The sequence below is a fragment of the Penicillium waksmanii genome, assembly GCF_028829765.1.
Source record: "Penicillium waksmanii strain IBT 27052 chromosome Unknown utg000002l:1.0-3326099.0:1.0-3328782.0, whole genome shotgun sequence".
Classification (NCBI taxonomy): Eukaryota; Fungi; Ascomycota; class Eurotiomycetes; order Eurotiales; family Aspergillaceae; genus Penicillium; species Penicillium waksmanii.
Window position 1 is genome coordinate 1,372,849 of NW_026643249.1, and position 22,087 is coordinate 1,394,935.

At 50.3% G+C, this 22,087-nt stretch overlaps 7 protein-coding genes across 7 annotated transcripts; 2 read left to right on the forward strand and 5 right to left on the reverse strand.

Moving 5' to 3' along the window:
• Positions 1-92: 92 nt before the first annotated feature.
• On the reverse strand, positions 93-1,157 carry N7481_002190 (uncharacterized protein; the record flags this gene model as incomplete). The annotated part of the gene is made up of 1 exon (XM_057261409.1): positions 93-1,157. One exon carries the CDS (start codon positions 1,155-1,157, stop codon positions 93-95), a length of 1,065 nt encoding a protein of 354 aa, XP_057126341.1.
• A 799-nt stretch (positions 1,158-1,956) lies between these two features.
• On the reverse strand, positions 1,957-2,694 carry N7481_002191 (uncharacterized protein; the record flags this gene model as incomplete). The annotated part of the gene is made up of 2 exons (XM_057261410.1): positions 1,957-2,435; positions 2,529-2,694. The coding sequence occupies 2 exons, from the start codon at positions 2,692-2,694 to the stop codon at positions 1,957-1,959; spliced, it is 645 nt and encodes a 214-aa protein (XP_057126342.1).
• A 2,442-nt stretch (positions 2,695-5,136) lies between these two features.
• On the reverse strand, positions 5,137-6,329 carry N7481_002192 (CaiB/BaiF CoA transferase family protein; the record flags this gene model as incomplete). The annotated part of the gene is made up of 2 exons (XM_057261411.1): positions 5,137-6,218; positions 6,272-6,329. The coding sequence occupies 2 exons, from the start codon at positions 6,327-6,329 to the stop codon at positions 5,137-5,139; spliced, it is 1,140 nt and encodes a 379-aa protein (XP_057126343.1).
• Positions 6,330-6,935: 606 nt separating this feature from the next.
• chiA1 (class III chitinase ChiA1) lies at positions 6,936-9,894 on the reverse strand (the record flags this gene model as incomplete). Its single annotated transcript, XM_057261412.1, has 4 exons — positions 6,936-7,892; positions 7,948-9,257; positions 9,318-9,729; positions 9,790-9,894. 4 exons carry the CDS (start codon positions 9,892-9,894, stop codon positions 6,936-6,938), a joined length of 2,784 nt encoding a protein of 927 aa, XP_057126344.1.
• A 2,845-nt stretch (positions 9,895-12,739) lies between these two features.
• N7481_002194 (SMP-30/gluconolactonase/LRE family protein) lies at positions 12,740-13,841 on the forward strand (the record flags this gene model as incomplete). The annotated part of the gene is made up of 3 exons (XM_057261413.1): positions 12,740-13,319; positions 13,379-13,511; positions 13,577-13,841. 3 exons carry the CDS (start codon positions 12,740-12,742, stop codon positions 13,839-13,841), a joined length of 978 nt encoding a protein of 325 aa, XP_057126345.1.
• A 1,479-nt stretch (positions 13,842-15,320) lies between these two features.
• On the forward strand, positions 15,321-17,407 carry N7481_002195 (uncharacterized protein; the record flags this gene model as incomplete). The annotated part of the gene is given in 4 exon segments (XM_057261414.1): positions 15,321-15,503; positions 15,554-15,831; positions 15,899-17,150; positions 17,165-17,407. 4 exon segments carry the CDS (start codon positions 15,321-15,323, stop codon positions 17,405-17,407), a joined length of 1,956 nt encoding a protein of 651 aa, XP_057126346.1.
• Positions 17,408-17,894: 487 nt separating this feature from the next.
• On the reverse strand, positions 17,895-20,475 carry N7481_002196 (putative spindle pole body associated protein SnaD; the record flags this gene model as incomplete). The annotated part of the gene is made up of 2 exons (XM_057261415.1): positions 17,895-20,169; positions 20,225-20,475. The coding sequence occupies 2 exons, from the start codon at positions 20,473-20,475 to the stop codon at positions 17,895-17,897; spliced, it is 2,526 nt and encodes an 841-aa protein (XP_057126347.1).
• Between the last annotated feature and the right edge of the window lie 1,612 nt (positions 20,476-22,087).

Sequence of the window (22,087 nt, forward strand, 5' to 3'; positions counted from 1 at the left end):
TGACGGTAGAAATAAGCTATAAAAAGAACAGGCGCTGCGTGAAGAATAAAAGGGGGTAGTGTGGTAGCCTCGAGCTTCGAAGTATAGTATTCTCAGTCGCTGTCGTCGGGATTAGCAACAAATAACCGCACGTTGGTCATAGAGGTGGTCCGTTCGTCTACACTGCCTCGCCGCCGCAGTTCATCTGCTTTATTGGCTTTCTGGGCGGCGTGAACAGCCGCACTCGGGGCCTCCATATCGCCCACAATGTCTTCTTGCTCGCTGCTGTTCGCCGTGTGTGTTGTAGCAGCATCATCCTTCACCAAAGAAGATACTCTGCTCTTCTCCTCCTCATGAATTTCGGCAGGCCTATTCTCAGAAACTTCTGGGAGATCACTCTTCTCGTTCGGAGGAGTACTGTTGCTACCCATAGTTCCCTGTTGCCGGTGATAGCCACTGGGGTACCGGTTGCTTGTAATCGAGCTCCGGCCGCTACCGGTTCGGCGGTGCATCATGACACCTTCGGCGCTGTGGGAGTCGTCATCGCCATCTCCCACCTCATTGGCGCTTAGACGGAGAGGCACACTTGCGCCCACCAAGTTAGATGGCGAAAAGTCCAGGCCGGCTTTGCCGCCATGTCTGATCTTGCCGCCGGCGTGGCCGGCACGGCCTGCACCATGAACCTCGAGGTAGGCTCTCTTTTTATCCCGTCGAGCCTGCTCTCGCATGCGAGCATCTTCGGGTTGCGCCCGATCACACCATACGGTCGCCTTCTGTCGTCGCATGAGGGCTACATATCCGAGTTGAGAATTGGCCGATCGGTTTGACGCACTCCGGCGAATATCCACGTCTCCCTGGGCCATCGGGTTGCCGGTCGAGTTGGTGGATGTGGTAGTGCTAGATAGGCGGCGTGACTGCGCGAAGGATGGAGGGGTCGCCATCGACGAGTGGGCACTCGGAGGCGGAGGGGTGTTTTGGTGCTGTTGAGACTGGGAGCTTCCGTAGGGTAGGACTTGAGAGGAAGTGGTGCGTGTTCGACTGTGTGTGGTTTGAGGGTTGACCGAGTAAGGCGCAAGGTTTCTCGGGTCGTCGTAGGCTTGATATTGGTAGCCATGTTGGGGATTCGGTAGGGGTTTCCGAGGCGGAGGGCCGTGGTGAGGGATACGAAATTCGGTCATGGTAGATGGAGGCTGGACACCAGCCATAAACTCCTTCACTTGCACGTGGATAGCAAGATGCCAAAACTACTTGTGCCGACGCAGGGGCAAATCTGCCAGATAAATAACCGACAGTAGTATAGGACAGGAGCGTTGTCCACTTTCAAAAAACAAGTAGAGGGGTTTCGTCTGCGAATCCGATGCGCGCGGCTGACGCAGGAGATCTGCAGTTTCAGCGACCACCGCAGGGTACAGTCACCAGGATCGATTAGGGACAGTAGAAGCGGAGAGGCTGGCGATTCAAGATCTTGAATGAGCTGGGATGTCAACCAATGGAAGGGAGACAATGGCCAGGAACAATGTGGTTGACCAGGCCGAAGCGCCGAGTTTGGGCGCTGACAGGCAGGGACCGGTGGGTGGTTTAACGAAAAGGGGTCAATTGAAGGTTGAGAGAGAAGCGTGCCTGCAGTGAGGATTTGGTCGCCAAGGTGTTGTCAAGGGCACACGGGGGGACAGGGGAGTGAAGTAGAGAGAGAGGGTGGACTTGTAGGAGAAAGAAGAGGGGAGAGATGGACATGGCCCATCGCGGAGGAACCTGGTGGCCGCGTAACTTGATTGGGCGATACCCAGTTTACGATTTTCTTACAGCGGAGCCGGCGGACCCGAGCCCCCCGTTCCGTTCTGCGTGTTGAAAATTACAACCATTACATCCATTTGCATCTGGTAATTTTCTGACGATGTCACTTCTCACTAGCAGTAGCAGGTAGTATCAGTATCCCATCTCATCCTAGGATCTAGGATATCCTATGATATGATACTATCATAGCTTCCCCTTATCGCTAACCCTCAGAGACTCCCTGAATGCAACGTGCCCATACTCTCGAAACCCCTGGTTATGCTCCCGCAAGATCGTTGCTCGCTGGCGAAAGTGCCTACTATGGTGATACGCGTCATGTACCTCGACACTTGCCCATCCGACAAACACCACATAAGCCGGCCGCTTCTCCACGGGCTCCACCATCCATCCGCCTCTAACCCCAATACATCCAGGCACCACTGCCACAATCGTCGTCCACAGCTCCCATGTCTTCATCCACCCCGCTTGGTCAGGGGTCAGATAGATGGCCGTGCCCATCACCGGTGGTCTTTTACCCTCGCCCGAACTAAACTCCTCCATCATCACATGGCGCACAACAAGCGATGCAAAATCCACCACCCCTAACGCACGTAACTTCTCGCCGACCCGCTGCCACTCCGGAGAGGCGAGGAAGACGTAATGCTGATGCAGACTTTCACGAACTACAGCGACGCCACTGGTTATTGCTTTTTTCTTCTTTGACTTTCACTAAAATACGCAGTCAAGAGCCTTCTAGACCCTCGGGCGCCTCTCACCGATATGCAGGTGAACCTGTCCAGGCTCTTCCACGTGTCGCCCCCAGTCCAGACGCTGGAAGCCTGTAAACTTCTCCAGTATGCCCAATATCTGCGACCACACCTGGCCTTCCTGCGTCGAGGGCTGGTCAATTAACAATGTCCCCTGAATGGGCAGGATGATCATTTGAGTGGGGGCTGCTGGGCGGGTCATATTGAAAAGATACGGAGTACGGAGTACCACGTAAAAAGTACGAATACTTGCTTATGTGGGAAGGGAGTACTCCGTAGTAGGGTCGGTCAGCGTCTAGGCGAACTTAAAAACGAGAGAAATCAGAAAAACGTGCTCTCTCTGTTCTCTATATACTCGAGGTAAGTACAGTAGACATGCAAATGTTCAAGTCAATCTTGCCGAGGACCGATGGCCGCGGGTTGATGTACACAGGCGTCGTAACAGTTAACTAATGCGGGGTATAGCCCTGTTGCTGAAGATCAACTGGTGCTGGCAACCGGAATCTTCATCCCTGAAAATGAAAAGCATTGAGAATTACTACAAGAGGCTATCCTACATCCCATTCAGGTTCAGCGCTTCAGATGCTAATTCTGAATGCCGCTACCCCCACCCTCGAAGTCAATATATTGGATCACCGTTTTTGTGCAGGGGTTCTAAGGTTATTCGCAAGGCACATATGTTCGGGCTTTGGGTACCTTGTGGTATACCATTTCGCCAACGCGAAACCACAGTATTGATCTCATGCTGGTGCAAGAATACCCAAACCCGACCGTATGATCTAGTTTCGCGTGGTAGGGGCTCTCGGTGAAGGAGCCGTGAAACCCCCCTAGTACCAATACAACCACATGCATACGTAAAAGTATAGCCCAAAGTTATAGACGTGGGGTATTATCTCTACTAGTAGTAGAAATGAAGTCTCAAAAGTTAATACGAGCACAGTTCATTTTTTACTCCTACTATGTATCTCTTAACTTGAAATCTTCCGCTATCCACTAGTAGTTCTCGCATAAGAACAGTAGGTTTCAGGGCCTACTTATCGTGACATAATACATGTCTTTACTAGTACCGGCCTCAGACTTTGTTCTAGAAAAAAAAACTTGCTATCAAATATGTATTTTCGTCATGGAAAGGGGCTCCATAGTTTACATCGCAGAACGCGTGCATTTCAGTTCGTGGCAAAAATGACACCCCCACATTCTTTGAGCTGGATCATCTGGAGAAGACCATTCTCAACGCATTGTTTCTCCCTGGTGAGAAGCGTGTTCTTCCGGGTATTGGCAAATTCACAAATTCGAATTACTTGTGTTTCCCATAGTCATCAATTAGTACAAAATCGTGAGTATAAATATCGTATTCTTTCTTCAGCTGCAATGGTGATATACTCCGAAATCTGAACTACTGGCTTGAGGATACGAGATCAGAATCTCAAAATAAGAAAGTCTCTTTTATATTTCCACATGGCCATGCTTAGACCTGTGACTTATTGTATTTTCTTTTTGTTCGCAAGTCATGCGCTAATAATGTCGTACAAAACGGCGGCCCGCTTTGATGGCTGTTCAGGGTCTCCGTACGTGCAGGAATTCGCGCTACGATCTTGGCAGACGTGGTTTAGGAATTTGATCAGCTGTCTTTAATCAGCGCGCTGATGGGGGCCGATGGTAGGGCTACATCGTGATCATGAAGCAGGCCTGTGCTCCTATATTCCTATTTAAAGAAATAGCCTGAACTACAGCTGCCAACAACATTAGCAAGCGATGACCCAGAGAAAATAAAGCCACAGCTGCTCCGTGTGTATCTACTCGGTCTTTTATGACCCGATGACATGTTATAGTGGCCCAAAAACGGAGGATGACCTCGTATGCGCCCACCCTGCATATCCCTGGGGACGGGACCACTCCGGAAATTGCAAACGAGGGATTACCGTCAACATCACATTAGAGTTGAAGTAGTTGATTGGAACAGACAATTAGCGCCTCAGTTAATATGGCTGAGACATTGATTTAGAGATCATCTGAACCCCTGTCTAATCAACCGTTATGGTTGCATTTGTGGCGGTGCATTTGTAGGGCTGTGTAATTTACAATGAGTTGAAACGAGTGGATCGGTAAATTTTCAACCTGCGCCACGCTGCGCCACACTCGGCACGTGGTGATGTAGTATCCGACAGTGGTGACGTAATATATGTCTTAGCATATCCAGCTTTTTTCGTTGGAACCGGACAGCAGTTTGCCAATTACGGAGGACAACAAATTGACTATGCCAGTAACTGTGCCTGATGACGAATTGACTGGCCAAAATCGGAATCAGGTACCCGTATACTTCACGTATACTTTCTATCCCGCCTAAGTGAGGCTGAGGATTGAAGATCCCTACCGAGTGAGGACACAACTCAGCTCAAAGAATACGAGATACAGAGTACTTAGAACTCATTGGATACGAGTATGTATGTATTTACGTGTACATCCGATGTTTGTAGTGTGTAAATTGTAGGTGCTATGTCTCCATCGGACCTGCAATGCGAAACTCAATGCCCACAATTCAAAATCTCTCACATCGATCGAAACCTGTTCATATGAAAAGAAGATGAAAGGACCGAGTGGTTTTCTCAAACAAGTTTCACAGCTTCGCCCGGCCATCCACTGATAGAAGCGCGCCATCCTTCCGAACGAGGTAGTCTTTGTTGGGCTCCCATCCCATCCACCCTCGCAGCGTCTCCACACCCCCGTCTCCAGGCATGAGACCCCCTCCAGTCCACCCGCCCTCATCTGACTTGATAGGGTGAGCGGGTGTTTGCCGAAGTGTTACAGCGGGTCTTTGATCGTATCCCGCGTTCTCTAACTCGTCTTGTTCGAAAACGGGAGTGGCGCAGGCATCAGTACCGTCAAAGACAGCTTCCCATTCGGCCCGAGTCTTCTCCTTGAACCGACGTGTGAACAATTCCCGAAGCGCTGCCCAGTTATCACGATCTGTGCGGTCGGGAATGGCCTTCGGGTCAAATTCCAATCCGCGAAGAAGTGCCGCGTAGAATTGAGGTTCCAGGGCACCAACAGCGAAGTATTTCCCCTCATCCTTGGTCTCATATGTGTCATAGTAGGGACATCCACTGTCAAGCAGATTCTCCCCCCGCGCTTCGCCCCATGCAGGCGTTTGACGAGCTAGACGCGGGAACGTGGCGAGATATGCCGACCCATCGACCATGTTGGCTTCGACAACTTGTCCACGACCGGTATGTGAGCGCGACATCAAGGCGAGAAGAATTCCCATAAAGCACATCGCACCGCCACCAGCAAAATCACCGAGAATATTACCCGGAGCTAAAGGTTTCTCGCCCTTGCGCCCAAGCATTGACAAAACGCCCGATACGGCGATGTAGTTGATGTCGTGACCGGCCATGTCTTTGTATTTGCCATCGCGGCGAAACCCAGTCATACGTGCCACGACAAGTCGCGGGTTGTGCTTGAGAAGGACATCGGTGGGCGAAAGTCCGAGTCGTTCAAGGACCCCCGGACGAAAAGGGTCGATCAGGACATCGGCTCCTCCAAGAAGACGAAGAAGAACATCACGCGACTTTTCCTCACGCAGGTCTAAGGTGATAGAGGTCTTGCGACGAGTTAATTGATCGCCGCTGACAGCGGAAGGGCGGTCGACGCGTAGAACTGATGCGCCATAGTCGGCCAAAAGAAGTCCGGCAAAAGGGCCTACGATGAGATCAATACATGATAACCGAAGAGATATTAAGTTGCGAACAAACCTGGGGCCAGACCGGCCAGTTCGACTACTCGAATGCCTTCAAGAGGAGGAGCAGACATGGTTGATACTAGGAGATGATAGATTTAGAGAGGGTTTAATGGGGTTTAATGGGGTCGATCAACCGATTCTGCGGACCTCGGCCTCGGCTCCGGTCCCCCGTGGGTGCGCCAGTGCGGGGAAGTGCACTACGTACTAGTATGCATTAATTATGAAAGAATTGCTGTCCTTGATCGTCCCTATACTATAGAGATGAAAATATAGATGAAGCTCAGTGGTTTCTGTTGAACTGAAATGCTGGGCAAAGAACTTGAACTGCATATGTAATACTAGTACAAGAGCTACACTAAGCGCAATTGATGAATAGGTTCCCGCGTGCCAGGGGATATTTGTTCCTTCTCTAGACAGAACCACCAATGAAATTCTATCGCTATGGACTCGCTCGTAGATCATGAAGACCTAAACTCAATTCGTAAAGGTTATTGCTAGTCTTGCAAATTAGAATGTAAATCACTCCGCTCTTCCAAATTATAATACTTGGAAAGGGGGAGATCAGAGATATAGAAGCGAATTATAAAACATCGTAAGCATACAAAAGCAGCAGCCAGCCCATTAACCGGGATCGAACCCCGATTTGGATGCTGGCGCTAGTGAAAATTTCAAAAAGCTCAAATGAGAAGGCAGATAGAAAGCACAGCTGCGAGGGAAACGCCGAAAAGGCTCATCAGGCCAGACTGAGACCCAGCCGCGTTGAATACCGGTGACACACCTTCACCACTGCCAGTTGGGGCAGGGTTTTGAACCGTCAGTGTTGTTGAAGCATGGAGCTTGAACGTAGGTGTTTGGCTAGGTGCGTGCACCCCTCCGCTGATGTAGCTCCAGGATGACGATGGTCCATGACTAGGCATCGCTCCTTGAGAGTTGCCAATGGTAGTTTGAGGCAAGCCACCGGGAATGGTCACTTCACCTTGTTCAGGTGAAGCACCTGGAGTCACCACAGTCACCGCAGTGGAGATAACAGTGGTATAAGGGACGGTCAATGTGACCGATGAGCCAGTGACGCCGCAATGTTTGCAGAAAGTAACAGTTGTGGTCCATGTTTCAGTAGTCACGAGAACGGGGGAAGTTTCCACGGCAACCTCGGTCGTTTGAATGGGGTTTGGTAGGGTCAAAGTGACGGTAGTAGGTGTCGGCGCGCAGTTATCACAGACCTTGACGGTAGTGGTCCAGCCTTCGGGAATAGAGGGCGTAGTCGATGCAAGTCCAGAAGGAGGGTTGGTCACACCTGCAGTGGCTTCTGGACAGATGGTAGTGGTGATAGTTGTAGTGATGGTGGTGAAACCAGTAGGGCAAATATCAGTGTACGACGTGACAATGATGGTGGTCACAGTTGGGGGTGTTGTAACAGATGCAGCAGTTGTCACTGATGGTGAAGCCGTAACACTTGAACCAGTTTGAGACTCGCTACCATTACCGGTGGACTGGGGACCAGTTGTAGACTCGCCGCCCTTTCCAGTGGACTGGGGGGGTAGTGGAAGACTCTCCACCATTTCCGGTTGACTGGGGGCCAGTTGTAGACTCGCCGCCCTTTCCAGTGGACTGGGGGCCAGTGGAAGACTCGACTCCTGTAGCAATTGGGCCTCCCGTAGTAAGGGTGCTGTCAGGGGAGGTTCCAGTGACCTCGGTGGAAGAAATGGCGGATCCGGATGTCGTTGACAGGGAGGCGGAGGCCGAAGAATCGCCTGAGGGGCTCAGATGAGTGCCAGTGGAGCTTGGGGGGCTGGAGACTGGAGTCCGGGTGATAGTGCGTGATGGAGTCCGAGAAGCTGACGACGAGCTAGAACCAGTGGTAGTACTACCGAGTGATTCTGAAGCAGAGGGGTTTCCAGTATGAGTTGACTTTCCAGGCAAGGGAGAGCTTGAGTGGCTAGCAGGGCCTGAGGATGTGACGGAGTGGGTGGGAATGACGGGTTCGCTTGAGCATGGAGTTTCGCTCGGGGTAGCAGTTGGCTTAGTGGAGGGCTTCTCAGAACCAGAAGTGTTGGATGAAGCCGGGTGGCTGTGGCTTGACGCTGGGGCTGGAATGGAGCTCTCGCTAGTTGTGCTTGATGAGACCGAATGAGAGGTGGCCGGGCTGCTGGAAGAGCCAGTCACCGGGCTCGAAGATGCGATCGAGGTGCTTGAGTGTGCCGCACTAGATGAAATAATCGTTGGTGTAACAGAGCTAGCCGGTGGCGACGAAGGCGAGGCGGTGGAAGATGCGATCGAGGTGCTTGAGTGTGCTGCACTAGATGAAATAATCGTTGGTGTAACAGAGCTAGCCGGTGGCGACGAAGGCGAGGCGGTGGAAGATGCGACATAAGTGCTCGAGGAGGTTGGTTGACTTGATGACACAGGGGCAGACGAGGGTGTCTGAGAGCTTGTCTGCACCGCCGGGCTAGAGGGTGTTGACGAAACGGGCTTTGAAGTCGGCGTCACGAAGATGGTGGAAGTCGAAGTCGGCGGCGGGGATGGATCACATTCATGGAGGATGTGCTTCATATGCTGGGCATAGTTGTAACCATCGATCGCATTGTTATCCGACGCCGTGGCCTCCCAAAGCATAATACCGCCAAACGTATCGGGGTACAAGTTCATGTAGATATCCACAAGAGGGTAAACCTCCGCTGGGCTAAGGTAAAACCCATCCACAGCAGCCTGTTCAGATGCTGGCAGTCCGACGAAAAGTTTTGCGGCCGGGTTGGCGCTGGCTTGAATAATCTCAGCCCATGCAGCGAAGTTGAAGAGACCATTTTCCTCCAGGAAGTTCGTGGCCGAACAAGCGGCTGTATTGTACCACTGAACCCAAATAAAGTCAAAATGCGAGTTGGAGATGGCATCGCTGAGCTGGGCATCGGGAAGCTGGCATTGTGGTGCACCAGAGATGTAGAAGGTCTCGTCTGGGAAGTCGGCGAAGTGGCTCCGAAGGCGTTGAATCATAGTAGCATAGCCTATTTCCTCGTTAGTAGAAGTTCATTTTTGTATAGTAATTCTAAGAGGGAGCGCGTTACCATAGCCACCATCATGCTCAATATCGAAATCAAAGCCGTCAACTTGGTTGTCAAGGAAGGGACGGGGGAAGGTATCATTTTGGCCAGGGGGACCGAAGGAATACCACAGGAAATCGGCAAACCATTCCGCAACCTCGTCAGAGGGAATATCTTCATAGGCAGTCTCACCACCAAGCGACAGCATCACCGTTTTCCCAAGTTCCTTACAGATGGGAATATCATCCCATATCTGGTGGCAGCCCTTGAGAAGCTCAGTGCCTTCGTAAACGGTACCATCACACTGATTGCCAAAATTGGAGCCTGGCCAATCTCCCACAGCTTTGGGAAAGACGTTGATGAAACCAATATTGATGATATCTAGAGAAGTTTCCTGGCAGAAATGACTCAACCGAGGCTGGTAGGCACCTTGACCCTAGAATTCACTGTAAGCTGAGGTAGACATAGGATTTCCGTTTGAAATTAGTAAACTCACATAATAAACAGCTACGTTAGATTTGGAATCCACGTTCAGAGCAGCAGAATTGGGAATAAGGGCAGCCAGCACCGCCGTGGCGGCAAAAGTCTTCAAAAAACCCATTTCCGAAAGTAATAACGAATGGCAAAAAGAGTCTAACGAGTCGACCCGTTGTATAGAATGAGCGTAGGGGAAATCTTCCCAAGGTCAAATGAATGAAGGGACGCGAACAAGAGTCCGCTTAAGCAGTTCGTAGACGCAGAAAAAAGAGCGAAATTCTATCCAACAAAATGTAGGGAAAGTTTAAGAGAGAAAGACGGGGGCTTGCATTAAAAGGCCACGATGATTGTACATAATTCGTGCAGTACTAGAGAAAGCCGCTAACGGACTTGAACAACGGCGCACTAGTACAAGGGGTCGAATCCTGCTAAGGAAATCGAAAGGCTCTACCCTGGCCCTGAAAGATACCGGTTTCTTTGCAGCCTAAGGATTAGTCTCCGATGACCCATGAACAAGCCACTCCACATCCCTAGCAAATAAAAGTCGAAGGCAAAATTTGGCCTGGGCGGTTAAGATCCGAGGAAGACAATGCGGTACAATTTGAAGAGCACTCTCATCTACATTGATGGGCGATATAAGAGACAAACAAAAAAGCATAGAAAAGGAATGTCGCCGGTTCTGGTAATGATACAGATATGCCACAATACGGTGAGGAAATTACTTCCGGCCCTTTTGGGAGCCCGATATGAAGGGGTCGTGATTGCCTCCTTGGCTTTGGCGTCTGGTTAAGAGCCGCATAAAAGAGGCTTAAACACTACAAACAAGGCTAGACTCAAGGGCCCGGGCGCAGTATGGAGCAAATTGGAAACGGATGGGCTCCCCTAGTCAAAAAGGGTCCCAAGGTCCGGTGGACTCCGCTATTGGGTTGTTAAGATATGCAAGCCAACGTTTGCATCGGACCATCGCGAAAACAACAAACAAATTACCCGTTACATTCCAGCAATGAGATTATCAACTAAATTGAGAATGCCAGGACAATCGAGGTAATTTTGGTGATACTGAGCTTCATGATTAGCTCGGCTTGGGTTACTGGACTAAGCAGCGCTCATTTCGTTCCTGCTTCTCAGATGCGCTAGTGTTGCTTTAGCGAGGGTTGGTGGAGATGGATCACTTGATTAGCGCCAATCAAGGTGGGCAATCATGGATGTCGGAAGCCAACCGGATCAACACGTTCGTTCGCCATCTCGGTTAGAGTCTAACTAACAAGGGTGCCCTCATCTTACCAGCCAAATCTGAGTGAGGGGTTGAATGCTACCATCGCTGCATGTCGGACCAGGGCGTTTTGCCGGACTTGTGATACTAGTATACCCTGCTGCGTTAGCGCACCTCAGTAGAATACTACCTACCGATCCTACTATTCCGCTTAACAAAATCTTCCACTGATATTCGAATTGCGTATTTTAGATCTAAAGGCGATGGAATCGATATCCCTGAGAAGGTTTGATAGGTTCTTCGCTCTGATCTCCGCCCCCACGTCAATCTGCCGATATGGCTTGATACACAAAAAACAGACTTCAGACCTGCTCCATATTAATGCCACTACTCGCACTCTTTTCCTTTTTTGGTGGCTGGCCAAAAAGCACTAAAGTAATACCAACGACCAAGGTGAGTAGTGGGACGCGATAGCTTAGGTTGGCACCGAAATGTCTCGCTAGCCATGGTGCACCGGTCAATAGTGTCTTTTCAAGAGACTAAAACAGTTCCACTTTAAAGCCTCTTCCATCATTTTTCGACCACCACACCTGCCAAGTCAATGGGGCTGGAAAGAAAATTATCAGTATATTTGAGCGCGCAATTTTAAAAATTGCTTGTTAATTCTAAAATGAAGGCGATGCCCTCCGGATCCGAAGCCAGAAAAGTGAGACCCGCTCAAGGCAGTACTTTCGAGTGGTAATAGAAATCCCTCAGATTCCAATGCTGTGCTCCTTTGACCTGTGGGGAAAAAGATGAAAGAATATTCTCGCTTGGCAATGGATAAAAGGATTTACTGCCGTCTGGGCTGCTGGCTACTCTACTGAGTCATTCTAGGCAATTTTGGTGCGAGCGCGTCGGAGCATAGTTACAAGGTTCGAACTTGTACAGAAATCAGCGTCATATTTGACAGCTCAAAATTTGACTTCTATTGTGGAAAAAGTTCACCAGTATCCTGTAATGACTGAGTACAGTATCAACTTCTCATTGTAGGTCTTGTCAAGGTACGAATATTTTCAGATTCTTTCGAACTATCAATCCCGCCGGCTGCCTCACTTACTCCTATTGACTACTAGTTCAAGGCATGTTCAAAATACATCATCAACATATACTTTTGCTTGTATTCCGGGCCAGCGAAAGTGCCTGAAACTGAAGATTTCAGGAAAATACTTGAATTCTATTGCAACTTGAAGCAACGGTAGACCGAGACCTCCCCAAAAGTACTTCTAGTGGAGTAATGTGGCCGATTTCTTTTCGACTTCACAAGTCCGCCTCGCCTTTAATATGCAGTATAGACGAGTCCTTCACGCCATTCCGTTTGGTTTGTTTCGATAGGCCTAGTCCAGCCTTTAACCTTGGAAGTTGGTACCTCGGAACACCAATTTCGACCTTCGTATGCAACCCGCGAACATTATTTTGTATTAAATAAAATATAGTCTGGCAACCTTGGAATACGAGTGCCTACCTGCGCAAGTTCATTGCAAAAATGATCCCAGGGGACTATTTCTGTATTGTAATGCATCCGTTTATCGAATATATCCCAACACCACCATGTTTTCCTTCCCCGCGCACCTGGGCAACCCCCACTTTGGAGCAAAGATGACACCCCACGGCGTGTCAAGCAGCCACAGTGGAGCCAATGCCTGCCCCAAGAAATCTCAGGGCGCGGTCAAATCATCCTCACCTGTCAAGTACACTGCAATAGATCACTAGCGCGATGGACAGCGCGATTGAATCGTTTTCTACAGGCCCGCCCATCTACCGACCTCCAAAGGGTCGGATGGTGCTTGGTGAGGGGCCGATCTACCGAGCCAGCGACTCCACACTGCACTGGTTTGACTGTCTGTCCTCTCCGTGCGAGCTTTACATTCTTCCGACCGACCCAGAAACTGGCTCTCCTACGGGCGAGGAAGCTCGGATTCTGCCTCTTTCCGACAGTGTCAGCGTTGCAGCATTCCGTCAAAACAAGCCTGGTAGCTATATCGCGGCATATTATCAGGGTGTTTGCTTTTTAGACGAGGCAAGCGGAACCTTTGAAGTCGTTCGTGAGATCATTCCCACGGCTGAGAGAGATCAACGACGATTCAACGATGGTGGTGTTGATGCTGCCGGTCGCTTTTGGCTAGCGGAAATAGACGTTCGAGCTACAGCTTTCGACATGGACCACTGGCCTGAGAGCTATGGCGAACCTAAGGGGAGGCTGTGGAGGTATGATCCCGACGGCAGCTTGCATCTGATGATCCCCGGTGGGATTTTGTGTGGCAATGGAGTGAAATGGAGCCCTGATAACAAGACGAGTGAGTGACCTTGCCTTTGAACCATTGAATTAAGAATAAACGCTAAAACACATACCCAGTGTACTTGAATGATTCCATGGGCATGAAAATCACGTCGCTCGACTTTGACCTTGAAACTGGGAATGTTTCAAACCAGCGGACCCTCGTCGACTTTCGAGCCGCCAAGGCAGAGCCAGATGGGTTGGTTACAGAGTGAGTCATTTCATCATCCAGGTCATCACATTCGCATCCGGAACGCTTATCAGGATGAAATTTAGCAATGATGGCAACTTGTGGGTAGCCGTGTACTCTACCGGGAAAGTCATGGTTTTCAACCCCGAAGGTAAAAAGCTCAATGAGATTGAATTGCCCGCCAGATATCCAACATGTCCTACTTGGGGTGGCAAGAATCATGACATTTTGTACCTGTCAACCGCGAGAGACCGTACGGATAATCCGGATCCCAATGATGATGGTGGACACATGTACATGTTCAAACCATCGCAGGCTCAAGGGCAAGCCAAGTATGAGTTTGCGGGCTAGTTCAGCCGAGCTCAATAGGGCCTCAAACCAATGTTCACTATTAAATGATTTCAACGAGGTCATAGAATTCAGGAGAAAAAGGTCACACCTTATAGTATCATGATCAGGGTCGGGTTCAACTTGTAATTGCCTATGACCATGGTCTACTAGCCCGTGGTAGTAGGAAACGAGGGATGAGACGTCTCCGTTCTCTAAATTTATCTGCTGTAAGATGAGGACATAGTGAGAGATAATTACTCATTGTCTCTGTTCTCAAGAATAGGGAGGAAATAGTTGGCGAAAGTTTCCACGGCAGGAGGCGCAGTTCGATCACGCGGGAGAATCCGAGAGAAGCCAGATTTATTTACACCCAGCGGTATGAATTGAGTCTCAGTACTTGAAGGAAGATTAGTTTTCAGGTTGGAATGAGATCCCTCGTGGTTCTAGCCCGTGTCAGTCCGGTATGTTGAAGTATAAACTTCTAGACGCGACGAAGACCCAACAACTTCTACCTAGAGCAGTGTTGACAGGTCTTCTTCACATTCCATCTCAATTTTGACGGGCAGATCAGTTTTTATTTCCTTTCTGCACGATCCGATGTCAAGTATGATGAGTCTTGAAACTCCTGGATGCTCCACCAGCAAGGACTCGCCAAAGGGAACCCCCCTCGGATCATCACGTGTGGGCTTTAGATGGGAGGATTTGGCCTGGGCAATTTGAATGGGCAAATAAGGTGCTGTGCGTAGCTTAAAGGTTGTCAATATCTTATTTATGGCTGTTCTTGTTAATTGCGTCCAAAAGGGTGGTTCGTCATCGAGGGATGTTGTTCGCCCTGAGGAGACCCCAACTTCCAACTCAATTTCAACCCTCGACAACCTCGACTAACAACCATCCTAGATGGACCCCCTCTGGCCTTCCGGGGCCGCCCTGTCCTATTCTCCGATTAAGTAATTAAGTACACTGAATTCCTTAAATTCCCCCGAGTTTTCCATTCTCAAGGCGTGAAACGAGCTGACGTCGAGCAAAGGCGATCCACAGGGATAGACACCAGCACACTCTTTGGCCACATCCCTAGCCGTGCCTTCATCTCCCGCGCTGGCAACATTCCCAGCAGATCATCCGATGCGATCATCGGAAGGAAGCTACCGACTCTCTTGTCGGTTGTGGTCGCGGCTGGGATTCTTTCCATGCCCGACCCCTCGGCTGGCACATTCCACCCCTCCACACTCCGGCGCGTCGACGCGCTCACAGGCTGGAAGTGCCTAATTTGGTTCCTTTTTTAGTCCAGGGTTGTTCCTCATGCCTCGACACGTCTTTTCTTCTGCCATTGATGATTTACTAAACAGGCAAAACTTGGGTTAGGCGGTTCTTCGGTGAATCTCTGTTCTATCCTCGGTCTTTTCCCTTGGTAATAGTCATACTAGGCCACCGGTGCTAGTGCTTCTCATTCGCCAGTACATCAAAGCGATACTGCAGTCAGGTCGCATCCCCATCACCACCATGGCTACCGGATTCTCAGCGACGCCGCGCAAAGAAGGCACCTGGACTAAACTAGTCATTTTCGTCTCCCTCTTTTTCCTGATCCTCGAATCGGTGCTTCAACTGGTCCTGGTGCTGTTTCTTTATGGAAGACACCAGGTAGATTCGAAGATGACTGTGAGCCTGGTTCTTGCTCTGGTTTCGGTTCGTTTCTGTCATCCCATATGAGCCATCACAATACTAATCCTACCTAGTCATTCATGACAATTCCCCTTATCTCTCTCCAAAGCCTAGTCGCCTGGCAATATAATAAAATTGGTGGATTTGGTCAGCAGAAAACGGTTCTGCACAATATCTGCTCCTATGTCTACAGATTGGATCTTATGCTCTGGCTAGCTACATCAGTCTCCGGCCTGGTGGTAGCCGCTCAGCAAGTCTACTGTCTGCCAGATGGAACCGATGCCACTTTTTGGCGGGTTGGAACAAGCTGCGCATTTCATCGCTCTACCGTTATTGTCTCGGTCGTAGCACTGTGAGTATCCCATGCCAATTCAGACCGCACGAAACTCCAGTATGTTTTACTAATTATCCTTCTCCAGGATTACTGTCTGCACGATGTACTGTGCAAGAGAACTATGCGACCGACCCTATGACGTTTCGATTATCGGTATTTATAAAAGTCAGCAAGCACTGCGCGATGGCAGTATCCTATCAGGGAACAGCTGGGACAGCGATGAGACTCTGAAGAATGAAATCCTGAATCTCTGCCGCCAGCATGATGGCAAAGCCGGCGAGGAACCGTGGTATATCGACCCCATTGCCAACAAAGTCAGCTGCCATCCCAGCATCCGACACCCTGCTCCAGTTCGCCTGCGCCCACAACTTCGCCTCAACACGAACGCGGGCTCTGAGTATGGAGAGATTACCTCAGGAACCACAATTTCTCCCGATGATACATATCCTCGAACCTCGCCTGGTGGTCAAACCGTGGCCAGTGACTTCTACCCTATCTCGCGAACATCTACCATCATGACCACCACTACCTCCGAATCCAGGAACTTGCTTGCCGAATTCTTTGCACCCAAAGTCCCGCCAATTCCCAAGCAATATACTGCCTATCATAAACGCGGGAAATCATCGCTGTCATCGCTGAAGCGTTTCTTTCCCAAATCGTTTCCAATATCGCTGCCCTTGTCGTCAGACCCTCAGATTCGTGCCTTGGCCGATCCAAACTCAGCATCAGACGTTGAGAAGCAGGTTGTTACACCTTCCACCTCCCAAGGCCAATCTCAGTTTTCATTCTTGGAAATCAAGACCACCGACGCAACAGAAACCCATTCTTCCAGCACCGACACAACTCAAACTCCAACCAAATCCGTCAGCACCTCAACCACCAACAAGCCCGAGGGCCACAACAGAACCATGACAATGAATTCCGCCGATGCCCCCGAAGTCGTCGTTGAACCTCCAGAACCAGCCAAAGTGCGACGGTCTCAAACGGAACATTTCTCCATAGCCGGACGTTCTATTCATCACCCACACCACCCCAACTTCGTTCCTGGATCTACACCATCGCCAGCACCACCAGTACCAAGCCCAGCCAATGCTCCGAGATACTCCGCATCATGCAGACAGAACACAAGCATGTCACCAGTGTCCATTATGCCCCCATCACGAAGCAGCTCACGGCACAACATGCAACCCCAAATTGCTCAACTACCCGCGCCCACCCGGAGTAGCTCGTACTCATTCGAGCTATCACACAAACCACGCCACATCCAAAGCCAGTATCACCAGCAACAGCAATATTATCATCCCCAGCCAATTCCCACCCGCTGGGCAAGCCAGCATGTCTTCGATCCTAGCCGCGTGATTCCCGCCCTCGTCGCAACGACGTCGAGATCATCTACCCGAGCACTCGTCGACCTCGCAGCAGCACTCACGGCGGAGCGAGTGGTCCACTTAGCTGCATTCTAGAGGCAATTCCCGACTCTCGGGCTTCTGTGGACGAAATTCGCCTCAATGGTGGCGGCACCCAGGCTCGACGTAGTGTTCTCGATCACAACACTTATCGTGGTGCCAACCGCACCAGCATGGGCTTTTACTAAAAGGCCGTCCTAATATACTACCGTACTGGTCTGCCGGTCAGACTTTTTTTTTTTCTGCTTCTCAGTGTGGCTTAACTTGAAGGTTATAGGATTGTATTGGAGGATTGTTCGGAATAGGAATAGGAGAGCGTTGTTTGTGTTTTATTGTCGTTCAAGTTAGATACCATCATACTACCATACCAAACCCGTGCTTTTAATCGCTATCATTTATGCTTTCCATAGTCCAGTTATGAAAACGTCAAATACGAGTTAATTGATCAGTTGAATAGAGAAAGTTCCAATTTGAATTATTTCCAATACCCACCACACGCGACAGGATGCGCCTCGTTACATGCAAAGAAAAAGCAGAAAGTTCAAAGACTCCGGGCACCCTAGTCCATTTCGACAGTATGCAGGCAGGAAAGAGAAGAAGTGATACAAAAGAACTAGAGAGAGAAACGGACAAAAAAACAAGCCATCCATGAGCCGAAAGCAAAGATCCAAACAATCATGCCTTTCTCTCCCCGCTCTTAGATTTGTGTTTCTGCGCATACTTATACCGATATGCTTGACCTTGTTTGGAATCCGTCGTCGACTCGCCACGACTCTCCTTACCATCTGCCAAAACTCCCGGCCCACGACCCATCTCTTTCTCACCCCAGTACATCATGAGTGCCTTGGCCATACGATCCCGCTCCTCGAGGAGTAGATCGACGCGACGCTCCCATTCTTGCTCACGCTTGTCTACGGACAGTGCGATGCGCTGGTCAACCGCAGCGGAGGTTTCATCCTTTGCAGCAATGACGGCTTCGAGACGACGGACCTCGTGCTTGAATGACTTGCGCAGTTTAGTCTCTTGTGCGGACGTCTTACTGCGCAGTGTTGTCAGTTCGGCGCGGAGGTCGGATTCGCGTTTCTCGGCAGCGCTGAGTATATCCCGGACCTTGCACATTGATTCGGCGTGTGATGAGCGGAGGGTGGATACCGCTGTGGAGTGGGCAGTTTGGAGGCTTCTAATCTGTGCCTGGTGTGAAGCTTCCAGGGCTGCGGTAGCTGCAGGGTCTGGCTGCTCTGTGTTGGGGACGGCTCGTGCGGTTGGTGGTGAGGGGGGAGGGCTGGGTGGTTGGCCGAGTGCTTCTTCTTGAAGACGGGCGACTGTTTCGAGAGATTCGGCATGTTCCTCTTGGGTACGAGTCAGCTCGTGCTGTGTTTTGTTGAGATTGGCGGTCAGATCGTCAACGCGGGTAGTAAGCCGAGAGTTCTCGGCTTCGATGGTCTTGATCAGAGATTGGGATTCGGCCACTTGTTCACGGAGGCGATTGATCTCGATATCTGCTGCTTTGTGGCCAGCAGTGGCGTTATGGGCTTCTTGTTGGAGCTTCTCAATCTCGTGTCGTAGTTCCAGTAGATCGTCATCTTCATCCCCGGGGAATCTGTCTTTCAATGGTGACCGAGGACCCGAGTCAAGGCTTGTGTGTCCAATATCCTTGATCAAGTCGAGGATTTCGCTATACGTACTATGACCACCGGTACTATGGCCACCAGGCAAGTCCGCCGCGACAGCTTTGAGGGCATTTTCTTGAGCCTCGACTTGAGACTGAACACGGGTGAGATCGGCCTCGAGAGAAAGATTTCTTTCCTCGAGATCCTCCAGAGGCTGGCTCTGAGCTTGAAGAGTAGTAAATCGATCTTCGAGATCCAGGTAGTCGCTGTTAACACGATCCAATTCTCCATCCAATCGCTCATTTTCCAAAGCCTGATCGTCAAGCTCAGCCTTGAGCCTATCGATCTCGGTATTGTTGTCATTGAGTTCTACCTCCTTCGCTCGGGTGGTTTCTCTCAGCTTCTCCATTGTCTCTTCCAGAGTTGAATCACGCTTCTTCAGCTGCTCCTGGCTGATCTTCAGCTGTTCGCGCAAATGCGCGATCGTTTCTAACCGCTCAGCATCCAGTGAGTTCTGGGTATCTCGAGTCTCCAACTGCTGTTGCATCTCGCGAACCTTTTGCTCGAGTGCGCTCTTATGGTTGGGCTCGGCCTGGAACTGCTCGAGAAGCCGCCCGCGTTCCTCGTTTTGTTTCTGGAGTGACTCGAGTTGCTCACGAAGTACATCCACTTCATTTTCTTTGCCTTCCGCCTCGTCCAGATAGGTGTTTTTCCGTTGAATCTCGTCTTGAAGGTGTCTTATTTGCTCGCCAGCCGAAGCGGCCTCGAGAACCCGTTTGCGATTTTTGCTCAGCTGCTCATCGCGATCCCTGACATCCTCTTCTAGATCTTCGATGCGCTGGAGTAAATCGTGTGTCTCATGCTGAACTTGTTCGGATTCTTTTTCTTCATCCTCATGTCTCTCCTTCTCTGGCGTGATTGACACCCTACGTAGCGACGGGGACGCCGGGCTTGGTAGATCATCGGCGGGGTCCTCCTCGATGTCTTCGAGGTTTGAGTCTTTGGCTAGGGCGCTGGTGCGGTTCAGAACATGCGATGGAGTCGACATATCAACTGGAGGTCCAAATTCGCTATAATCCGCCGAGTCCCCGTCATCTTCAATGACGGGCTGTCTGGATCGCACCGTGCTGTTCTGCAATATAGATCCGGATCCCTCGCGACTCTCCGTCTTGCGGTATTTCTTCATGCTTGGAAGGCTCTCCTCGAAGAGATATTTCTCCATATTGGCCGTAAAGTCCTCTGGTCCTCCCACATCCGACAATTTGTCTTCTTCGAGTTCCTTCAATTCTGGCAACGGCGCGCCGTCTCTGGTGTCGGGGAAATGGCCACTCGGGAATTGACTGAAGTCTAGAGTATATTCGGCGAGGCGGGCATCCAAGTCCGACGGCGATGGACTCGGGGGGTCTTGAATCATTGCCTCCGTGGTTCAGCGCGGTGTCTTTGGCGTGGTTGTCATCGTTGTTGACGGATTCGCGATCGGAATGATCGTCAGGGTAGATGGGGCTGTCTACGGGAAGCGGCGACTCGGGAGGGCTGACGGGGTTCTGGGGAGGCGACGAGGGCATGAAAAGGGGAGTTGCCAGAGTCGATTGCCCGATTGTGTCGTGGGAGGTTGGGAATGGCGAGGTGTAGCCTGCGTTGGCCATTGTGGCCGACTCCAACTCCGACGCGTCTGGAACGTGAAACTCCAATCGCGCAGGCGCAAGACGAGGGGCACAGCTAAGAGGGGGGAGGAGCGGGATTGTAGATAATAGTTTAATAAAAGTACCTCAACATCCCAGTAGAGTGGGTGACGGAACGAAGAACCAAGAATAACAATAGCGCGAATTGCGGGGGAAGAAAGCTTTCGATTGCGATGCGATGCGATTGCGATGAAACGGTTGAAGTTGGTGGCCTCAGGCTGCCATTTCTATTTACTCCCTGCCTATTCCAGCCTAGCTTCATTTACTTCATACTAGACCTGTGCATCTACACATTGACATGCTACATGCACATGCTACATGTAGTTATGGATAATACATCGCAGGTTTCGTGTCAATTGTCTATGTTTTCCACTGTTCAAACGTAGGTGGAACCACTACTTCCTGGTTGCGTCGCTTGGATTCCTTCAAGGCTTCCTCCAACTGCGTCGCTGCTTTTCTATTGCCACGACCACCTTTGGATTTGGATGTGAATTGATGCTATCCCAATGCGTCCAGGGTGGAATGATTAGCCTGGCTCAAATAATATGCAGAGATGTGAGGAAACTGGCGCGTAATGTCATACTTGCTGATCAGAGTCCATCTCGCTATGGAATCCTCCGCCTCTCGCCTTTTCGCCCCTTTTGCTGCTTTTGCCACCCCGATGGCCTATCTCTGAAAGAACCTCTCGTGGCCGATTAGCAAAGTTGCCAGGGTTGGCATGCCGCCCCGCTGCTGTTGTGGCGATTCCGCAGCAATCCCCATCGACGACGCGCTGGGATCCAGCTGATGGTTGCAAACGACGCAGAAAGCCTAGCATTTTCCAAAATACTACACGTGTGAGATTTGACCAGGGAAAAGATTAAACAGATATGAATATCAATAAAGCAATACACAAAGAATACTAGCCTTATGCATGGGTATTTGCCCCCGGGCCGGTAGGAAACTTCATCATGTCTAGTACGGAGATGGGTTCGATTATATCCAGTCTGAAGGCAAATTGATATCATAGAGGTTCCAGGTTGCCTTCTAGTACTGTATCCTTCCGTTCTCTCGCGACTTAGTACTTGATTCGCCATCCACATTGACTCCAGTGCGAGGTTATCCCGGACCACTCTGTCCCTATCCAGCGGCAACCCAGGATGGTCAGAATAATCGAACCGGATCCATTCGAGTTCCAAGGGTTCATAAAGATGCATTTTCTAATGTTTGATGACCGAGTATTCTACACAAGCCATGGACTCTTCAATTTCGGACTATTCCAAGGTTGTAAAGATTAAAGTTGAACTTGAACTTGAACAATACCGGTGGGATGGACCTCTAGAGTTTCGTGGTGAAGTATACTACAACTTGAATATATCTCCACATTTGGGCAGTCACCCAGGTGACACCCCAATTTCCAAGGTTGCAATTCCACTCCACGTAGTCATTTTCAGTGACTCAATCTCTCATAATATCTCTATTCTATCCAACATCTCGAATTATCCAATTACTTACCGAATGATTCACCAAGGGAACCTCGCCATCCGGTGGCTCGATCTCGTGGCGTGGCCTCGGGGCCCCGCGACCGCTTAGTCAG